The sequence below is a fragment of the Bos mutus genome, chromosome 5, assembly GCF_027580195.1.
Source record: "Bos mutus isolate GX-2022 chromosome 5, NWIPB_WYAK_1.1, whole genome shotgun sequence".
Lineage (NCBI taxonomy): Eukaryota > Metazoa > Chordata > Mammalia > Artiodactyla > Bovidae > Bos > Bos mutus.
In genome coordinates this window covers 51,494,882-51,504,883 of record NC_091621.1, presented here as the reverse complement: position 1 = coordinate 51,504,883, position 10,002 = coordinate 51,494,882, and the positions used below count along the sequence as shown (strand labels likewise).

The 10,002-nt window shown below is 36.6% G+C and overlaps 1 protein-coding gene across 1 annotated transcript; it reads right to left on the bottom strand.

Moving 5' to 3' along the window:
• Positions 1–2,120: 2,120 nt before the first annotated feature.
• On the bottom strand, positions 2,121–9,629 carry KERA (keratocan). The gene is made up of 3 exons (XM_005910091.2): positions 9,465–9,629; positions 7,246–8,139; positions 2,121–3,077 (listed from the first exon to the last, which is right to left on the bottom strand). Exons 2-3 carry the CDS (start codon positions 8,129–8,131, stop codon positions 2,905–2,907), a joined length of 1,059 nt encoding a protein of 352 aa, XP_005910153.1. The 5' UTR covers positions 8,132–8,139; positions 9,465–9,629; the 3' UTR covers positions 2,121–2,904.
• Between the last annotated feature and the right edge of the window lie 373 nt (positions 9,630–10,002).

Below are 10,002 nucleotides of genomic sequence, written 5' to 3'. Positions count from 1 at the left end.
GCACTGTTCAAGGCACTTTACCTATTCTAACTCATTTAATTCTCACCATTAGGTGAAGAAAAGAAACAAAGAAAGTGGTCGCTTAGTCGTGTCCGACTCTTTGCGACCCCATGGACTGTAGCCTACCAGGCTCCTCCGTCCATGGGATCTTCCAGGCAAGAGTAACTGCAGTGGGTTGCCATTGCCTTAGGTACTATTATTTGTCCTCATTTTACTGATTAGAAGAAACTGAGAAAGAAAATTTAAAAATTCTGCCCAGGACCACAGAACAGTGAAGCTGGAATTTTAACTCAGCAATTTTAGCTTCAGTATTAATATTCCTTACCACTGCATGATATTACCTCAATGAATGACAGAGGATGAGATGGTTGGATGGCATCACTGACTCGATGGACACGAGTCTGAGTAAGCTCCAGGAGTTGATGATGGACAGGGAAGCCTGGCATGCTGTAGTCCAATGGGATTGCAAAGAGTCAGACATGACTGAGTGACTGAACTGAACTGAACTGAACATAGTCACTTATGATTTAAAACTCTTCAATTACTTCCAAATTGTCACTTCAACTTGACCACAGACTCTGTAATGTTGTGTGGAATATTCTTCCTTTTGACCCTGTGTTTAAATACTTCTCACCTTTTATGTGTTTTCTTAACCATTATTTCTTCAGGGAATCCTCCTTTCAAATTCCTCTGCACCATGCAGCTCTCCATTAATATATTTTATCACAGATGAAATTTTACATTTTTTTGTGATTATTTGGCTAATTTGTGTCTCACCCACTATAGTATAAACCATGCCCACTATTACAGTCCCTGTGTGCACACACTAGTTCCTGTGTACTAGTCTAGTCTAGTATATTTATGGCACTCAATATATATTTTATGAGATAAAAAAGACAGGAAGGAAGGAAACATGGGATGGATGAAATTTCTTAGAGTTGAAAAAGTCTAAAAGGAACATTGTACAACTTTTCTTTCAGATCAGAAGTTCTTTTCATATCCTTTCTCCCATTTTTTAAATAGAAGTATAGTTGACTTTACAACACTGTATGAGTTTCAGGTAGACAGCATAGTGATTCGGTATTTTTGCACATTATATTCCATTATAGATTATTACAAGATAGTGGGTATAATTCCCTGTGCTGTATCTCTTGAATCATCTATTTGAACAATTTCAAATGGGTAACACTACCTCAGGAAAAGCTGCTTCCATCCCTAGATGACTCTGATCAAATATTAGAAAGTTCTTCCTTAGCTAGTGGTGAAATACAGCACCTTATAAATTTCACTCATGTGTTCTACTTTTCATTTTGGAGCTTCCTGGAAAATATGTTATCCTCTTTTTCACGTGGCAGATTTTCAAATATTTAAAGTTATTATGTTTCTCTCAACAAATTCTTTTTCCCCAGCCTAATGAGATCTGATTTCCTGTATTTTTATGACATAATTTATATGACATAATTTTCTTTATGTGCTTTGAAGCCTTCTAAAATTATTCTTTCTTAATGTCTTGCCTTCAGCCAGCATTAAAAACTGTTCAATGTATGTTCATTGTTTTTTCCTCCCACCCCTAAATAAACTTTGGTATGAAAATACAGGGGCAATACTGCACCTTATATTTTCTTTTTGGGAATTTACATAACAACATAACATATTGAGTTTCTGAGAAACCTTGGATTAAAATTACACATTGAACTTTCATTAAAGTAGTGGTTCACAAATGTATATGATCCTTTTTCTAAGGAAATATATCATATTTATAGGATTTTTCAGAATAATGTCTGGAAAATTATATATAAATAAATGTATTAATCTGTATGGGATACTTATTATTAATAACATGTATTTAACATAGTCAGAAATATAGGAAAACTATACTTTGTTACTTAACAAAATTTTGTTTTGTTTTTTGACACATGAAAAACAGATATTTCTAGTGATCAGAATATAATATTTTTCTTATGTTCATTGAATAAAAAGGAAAATGGGAAATATATATTTTAATATATTCATGCTAGAAAAGTGGAAATAATTGTTATCATAAGACTTTTTATTAAAAATATATTCTTTATAAAACTTGTGAATAAGCCTCCTAAAATAAATATTTTACTTCTGTTTTGTTATAAAGCATTCATTCTTTTTATTTAAAAAATCCAAAGAAACACTGGCAAATATAAGAACTGAAGGATTTGCAATTAAGTGGATTTCAAGTGTTAAAACACTAAAATTCTCTCAGAAATGCGTTAAAATAAATGTAGGACTTTAACTGCAAGAGTACGCTATACTATACCTAAGCACAGCAGGTATAAGAAATAATAATGAACTAAAAATTCCTATTGCTTTGTTATTTAGTATTAAATAGCTAAAATTTTCTTGCTATAAAGTATTCGATGCATTTCATAACAATTCTTGAGCTAAATATCAAAATGATACTTACAAAAGCTACTTAACAATATGAATCTATTTCTTTATAATTATGATAAAGAAATATCTCATTTTTTTCTTTTTCTCTAGAAATTTCTACCTCTTGTTAGATTGTTGTGTTGTCATGCTTATAGTATCTGCATAAGCAATTTTGAACATTTGCAAATAAATACATCGTTTTTATTCATAACAATGTATTTGCATTAATTGGCATTAGTAAGCTGTGAGAGAGACAAAAAGGAACTATCTTTGAGTTGATAAACTATCATGACTCTGTGTCCTGTTTTATTAAAGAAAAGCAGGCTGTGCTATATATGGGGGAAAGCAACTTTGATTAGAAAAAATAAGTTGTAAAAATAAAAATAGTGGCCATATAAGCAATTAGAAAAGTGAATTTTATCTTACACCTATGAATGGTAACCAAATTTCATGTCAGAAATCTGAACTCATTAAATGAATTTTAGATTCTTGAAGACACATTTAAATAATGACAGCCTGAAGGAGCCTGAAGCAGGTCATTAAATCCATAGGAATTGGTGGTTTGATTTCATTTCCATCCAGACGGAGGTAGCGAAGATGAGGTCCATAACTGAAGGAATCTTCCACAGGCAGTGTGGTAGGAGTTGAAGGACATATTACAGAAACATTCACATCTATGGAGACAAAAATAGTATGAATGAATGAACCAGAATCCAAGAGACTAAGGATGGGAAGACCAACATGCTATTAAACAGTCCTATGGAAGGCATAGTGGCTTGGTCTATGAAGGTGGCAGAGAGACATTCTTTTTGTCTAAGTTGGAAGTTATGGACAGAAAAAAATGTGCAATGTACATATACTAATGTCAGTCCATATTTTGCTATACTTAATACACAACACTAGAAAAGACATATAGTTAAGAACTGTGATGGAAACAAAGGAATATATGATGTATCACTTGTCTTCTTCCTTTGACAGGCCAGAAAAGGTGTGATTAGATTACTGTAGAGAGAGAAAGGTAGTATTGGGGCATCAAAGGTAGAAACAGTGGTTCAGAGCTGGTACTAAATTAATGGGTAGGTACATGGGCAGATGGATGAATAGATGGATGTTAAGGCAGAGAGTCAGTGTATTATTAGAAAAAGTGCTTGAAAGCTACCTTTAAAATGCAAACACAAACTAATCATGCATGATGACGTTTTTTCTTTTAAAGTACAATTAAAATAACTTTGTATACATGATACTTGCCGAAAACAACCTTGAATCTCCATATTTAAGTGTATTTAATTGGGAAAAAACATTTGCCAAGAATTGAATTACAAAAATTCAAGCCAGGAAATATCCTGTCAGCCTTTTCACATTGTTAGGATGTGAGAAATCGTGCACCTGCCTTGGATCAGAGCCCTTGGCAGCAGTGTCTATACTGAGATTTAGGAGCATTTAGCAGAGAAAGGTGTGTTAAACCAGCAAAATTCTGATGGGTGTGCTTAATAACTGATCTCAAATGAATCCTTATACTCCCTTTATCCCATTTTGCAATTGTGTTGAGCAAGAGATCTACCCTTAGAAGATAAGACCCACCTAACTTTGGCAATGACCTTCCTTTTGTGTCCTGTGGGTGCACACTGATTCCTGTTGTATTGAAGGGTTTTATGCTTACTGCAGAGGTGCTTTGCTCTGATTGTATACCATTTTGTAAATGTAACTTGCTAAAAGTAATGACTTGCATTTTATAGCAGATTTGTGTTCCTCAAGGTATTTTTCTTCACATACATTATCACCTGATCGTGATGCAACCTTTACTGGGCAACATTCCCTACCCGGGTATTGCTTAAATAGTGACTCAGGTGGGTAAGGTCGTGTGCATCAGGTATTTCATTAAGTACGTAGCTGAGTCCCACCCTTTTCCAACTGCACAGGGTCACTTTCCTACTGGGGAGATTATATCCTTTCTGATATGTTATCTCTTATCTTTATTACCCTTATTACCCATAACCCATGCATGTCTGAATAACTAGAATGTAAAAAACAAGTGTTCTAAATGTAATTATATTTTCATGAAATAATTGTAATGTTTCTGAGAGAGTACCAAGAAGCAACTTGTTTGAATAGGTAACATTATTGCCACATTTAAAGTCCCTACGGTATTCAGAAGAAATAAACATTTCTATCATTTTGGATAAACGTTTGCTGTCCTATAAACTCTTCATATAAAAGTTATGTCTCTGGGAAACCAATTTATTAACAACTAGAGTAGATTATGTGGTAAGAGAACTAAGTACTTTAGCAGTCACTATAACGCAGTGTGATATAATCATGAGCCAAGAACTCTTGCCAGGGAAATTCTTCTTTTCCATTTATTTTCTTGGAATATAGAAATGACTGTGCTTGATATCTACATTAAGAAATAAGTAAATCAATTTCTCTATGTTGACTTTGCAGCTGTGAAAATGATTTTTACCTCTGTTGCTAGAAATTTGTCTTAAGTCTTGTACTCTAGAGATGGAAGAAAACGTCCTATGATTATGCTGTTGGACTGAGAAAGATCACCGAAGGGAAACCTTGGATCCAGGCCCTGTCTATTATACTTACCCTTTGTCCTTGGCAAAATACCCTCAACTAGTTGAGCCTCAGTTTTTCTATCTTCAGAAATTCATAATAGCATACAGATTCCTTGAAGGGTTCATTTGTGCTTCTCAAAGTGTGGACCAGCAGTATCCGTACTACCTGAGAACTAAATCCTTAGACCCCACTCCAGACTTACTGGGTCAGAAAGACAGAGGCTGGAGCCCAGAAGTCTTTTATAAGCCTTCCAGGTGATTCTGATGCACATTAAGGTGGAAGGCGGGAAAACAGAAAGACATGAGAAAACTTCGATGAAAAAAAGCACTCAGAGTAGAAGAACAGAGTCCTTCGCTCCTTTGGGTAACCTTGTACAGCTATGTAATTACCTTGCATGGGGGCCCAACCATGTGTTGGATTTTACTACCTCACTCCTGAACACTCTCATGCGCACAGGCCCAGTTCAGGGGAATCCCCAATTCACAAACAGGGATCTATGTGGAATCCCTTTATAAATTGACTTCCTACCTCAAATGTCTATGGGACTTTTGTTGTCAGGTAAGGAATGCACCTGTAGAAGCATAGAACTTTTGTCAGGAAAAATTACATTTATTTAGGTTGATATTGGGCTTTCCAGGTGGGTCACATGATAAAGAATCCACCTGCAGTGTGGGAGACCAGGGTTCAATCCCTGGGTCAGGAAGATACCCTAGGGAGGGGCATGGCAACCCACTCCAGTATTCTTTCCTGGAGAGTTCCATAGACAGAGGAGCCTGGTGGGCTAGAGTCCATGGGGTCACAAAGAGTAGACATGACTGAGCAACTAACACACACACACACACACACGCATGCACATACACAGGTTAATATTGGCTGCCATACTATTTGGTTCAGTACAACAGATTCAGCTATTAAGATATTTTCCTGTTGCATCTTTTGCTTTAACTACAAGATTAAACAATGTGTCTCATCACCATGGCAAAAAAAAATCACTGCTGTGGCAGCATCCTGCTCATAAGTTCCTGGATTTTATGCTCAAGTGTGCTGTTAGGAAATATATATATATATATATATGTGTGTGTGTGTGTATATATATATATGTATGTATATATATCAAATAACTAAAGAATACACAGTGCAAAAATGGTCTGTTCTTACAAGTGGGATATTTATGTCATTATTTGCTTAAATAAAAGTTTAGTGAGTGATAAGCAGGCAGCACAACCTTCTGACAATTATCTGTGTTACTTTCCTACAAACCATCCAACTGATTCTCACTTTAAGAATGTATTTTATAAAGTTGTTCAGAAGCCCCCCCTCAAGATTATCTTCGGTAAGGGCCTGTTCGAGGATGGAGCATTCCTGGGTACTTAACAGGCTGATAGCATAGCCTGTAGCTGGACCAAGACATTGTCCACTTCTACACCAGAGTCAGCCTGGTCTCAGGCATAATTGTGAAGATGCCAAGTTTGCCTTTAATGTCTCCAGCTTCTTCCCTTCACGGCATCTCCACCTCCAAGGCACACTGCACTCATCTCTCTCGTATCAAAGCTATTTTCAGGAAAGGAGTGGGTATTCTACCTTGTTGATTGCCATTAGACCTAAGGAATTGCCACCTTCCAGGGACATTTGTTTTGTTTTCAATTGAGCAAAACCTTAAGGTACAATATTGGTTCCCAATGCATGGTCCCTGAAACAGTAATCTCAGCATCTCTAGGATATCTGCTAGCTATGAAAAGTCTCAGGTCTCACCAGACCTACTAAATCAGAAACTCTGGAATGAGGCCACCCATCTACATACTCCAAAGTTGGAGAAACCCACTGATCTAAAGCAGAAACTCTAATTAGGGTGATTGTAGGCATCAGCTCTCTGTAGTCTTTAAGGCTGGGGTCCCTTCTTGATACCTCCTAAATCATATTCCTTCTCTTACTATCCATGAGACTGTTTGTGCCTGGTACACTTTCTTCAGTAAGTCTGTCCACTGAGGCAGGAATATCAGAATCTACTCAGAGTAAAAGAAGATAGAGACATTTAGTTTATCCAACAGGTAATATACCTCTGTAGATTACTAAAATCAACTTTTCAATCTAAGATTTTAACCTCTTGGATCATTGACACTGTGAATAGACAAAACTTGAAAATAATGCTTTAAAAAAATCTAAAAGTACAAGAGTTGGAATAAAACACCAACATTATTGAAACAGCAACCACCACAAAAGAAGATATAGAGTAAACTTAATGAGTATCTTAGTCAACGACACACCCTGATGGTTACTTACTTCTAATTTTGTTGTGATCGAGATGAAGGTGCTGCAGATGAGCACTGATTTTGGGGACCTTTGTGAGTTGATTGTGAGACAGTTGAAGATCTAGAATTGATGATACATTAAAACCACTAGAAGGAAGGCCAGCATCAGATAATTTGTTGTGGTTGAGTCTCAGGAAGGCCACTTTAGGAATCACATTAAAATAATTTTCTGGTATTCCTTCAATGGAATTGTTGTCTAAGAACAGCTGCATTGTGTTGGCTGGTAATCTTGGCGGCATATTCCTCAGGGCATTCTTAGCCATGTTTAGCTGCATGAGGTTCTTGAGTCCCTTAAAGGTGTCTCTCTGAAAGGCATTGTCTAATAGCTTATTGTGCTGCAGGTCAAGAAGGGTCAGGTTCTCCAGATTGCTGAAAGTCCCTTGAGGAATTCTGGACACCTTGTTTCTAGCTAATTGTAATTGTTCTAAGCTTCTTGGCAATGGAGAAGGTACCTCCTCTAGCTCATTATCTTCCAGAAACAAGAAAAGCAGCTTCTTCAGTTGGCTCAGGGCTCCCTTTTCAATTCCATAGTTGGTTATTTTGTTCTTGTTTAGGTTTATCCATCTCAGCTGGGTGGCATTCTCGAATGGCTTCTCAGGAATGGTTTCTATCAGGTTGTTTTCAAGATAAAGGTACCAGATCCTTGATGGTATAGCAGGGATTTCTTTGAGACCTCGGTTTTCACAGTACAAAGCAGTAGGGAAACTGGGGGGACAGAAACATTCCCTGGGGCAATCGAAATCATGCATTGTCCAGTCCTCTGGATCACTTGCCTCATAAACCTGTCTCACACTTCGAGTCCACACCGTATCTGTTACGAACACCACCCAGAGGATGAAGCAGATTGTGGTTGCCATTATAGTATCTAGAGTAAGGGATACAATAATTAGAGGTTTATAGAGTTTGACCTTTTGATAACTGCATGCACCAAAATGATAGGTAAACACAGCTTCTTTGGTGAGTGGGGAGGGAGGGAGGTAAAGAGTTGACAGCTTTTGATGCATAGTTATCAATCATTACCCATCTATTTAGTGAGCACTATCTGCAAAGCATTTTCGAAAAGTGAAACTGACTCACCAACTTGTAACTTTCCAGTTTTAACACAATCACGATGAAAACCACGTAAGAAAACGCAAATTTTAGGAACTCTAAGTGCTTTTCCATTTCAAGCTATTTAATACAAGGAACTTAACTGAAACCCAGAGTTGAACACACAAGTACAAAAAAGTGACCTTTTAATAACTCAAATTTAGAGTCTACATTGTTCCTAAGAAGTAGGCATATGCTTTTACTTTTGCTCCTAAATGAGCCGAACATCTGGATGAGATTTCCCAGGCTCTTTGGCCCTTGAACCAAAGAAATAGCGAGATCAAAGAACATTTTAGCAGTTTTTTTTCGTGAAGGAAGGTTTTAGGATTTGAAGAAAAGTATGTGATGAATCTCTTGCTCTGTTGCCCAACTTCTCAGGTAAGTTTTATTTTGGGGGTTTAGGAAAATATTTCTAATATTTTAATACAAGATCAAGCTGTTTAGCCAAGAAATTTGGATTATGAAACTCTAGACAGATATAGATTTAGACAGACACAGATATAATCACACTTACATAAGTGGCATTACTATGGTCAGTAAGAAAGAAAACAAAAGAACATGCTTAGGGTACAGGTGATCTCCATAGTTTCAGTATGGCTGCTAACAAGCATAGGTTAACACTTACTGATATGTGAGACATTTAAAAGACAGAAATCCTCCCAGCTGAGTATCAGCAAGGCTATGGGAACAAAGAACTATCCTAATGTGAAAAATATGTGTGTGTGTGTGTGTGTGTGTGTGTATCTATATAACAGTAACATTCATTCTGACCAAGGTACATTAAGTTCAAATGCTTAGTAATGAAGACCAAATAAATTTTATTGATTCCTTAGGAAATGATAAAATGAGCACCATTTAGAAATGCTGATCTTTTGATTTTGCCACTAAATCGAGGCAAGAGGAGAACTGCTTCCTCGAGCTGTCAAATTTCTTGTGATTGCGGAATGCTCCTCTGGTTATCCTCCAGACACATTAAAACATTATTTTTTTCAGAATAGGGATTTGCTTTAGTTATTGATGCTGTAACCCTGCCTCAGATGAATCATAACTTTGAATTCTTAACTTTAAGAGTTACGAAAATTGTAAAAAAAAAAAATTTACCTTGCTGTCCAGGAATGTATCGCTGAGTCCTGTGTCTGGAGCTGAAGTTTGCTAAAATCAGTTAAGGAAAAAAAAAAAAAAGAAAACTTTGACTAAGGGAATTTGTTTTTATTTTATGCTGTCAAGCCTCCTCTGAGGAAAAAATACAATCTCCTCTGACCGGTCACCATGAACACCTTTGATCTATTGTTTCCACTTTGACAGAGCCTCAGAACACTGCTTACCTCAGTTCTTGGATCTTCTTCTTCCCTTTCTATTGGTCACTGCTCATTCATAGTAATGGATTGACCCAGGCTCCACGGTTGTGTTTTTATAAATCCTCCCTAATATATATGCATCCATGGCTCCAGCTTTAACCCCTCCAACAACCACAGCACTTCAGTACCTACGCAGCCCAGCACAGAAAATTCTGACTTTAATCTCAAGAACCCATAACAAAAATTCAGTGCCATTTTCAAACTCTGAGTTCATAGTCCCAAAGATATGCAGTGATCTGGAGTAACAGCAAGAAACTAAAAGCAGTTTTAATTTCAAGTAC

Bases quoted from the DNA above. Each gene is read 5' to 3' on its own strand.
- KERA (XM_005910091.2), bottom strand. From the start codon at position 8,131: ATGGCAACCACAATCTGCTTCATCCTCTGGGTGGTGTTCGTAACAGAT. The intron at 3,078-7,245 runs GTAAGTAACCAT...TTGTCTCCATAG, and splicing joins CGATCACAACAAAATTAGAA to ATGTGAATGTTTCTGTAATA.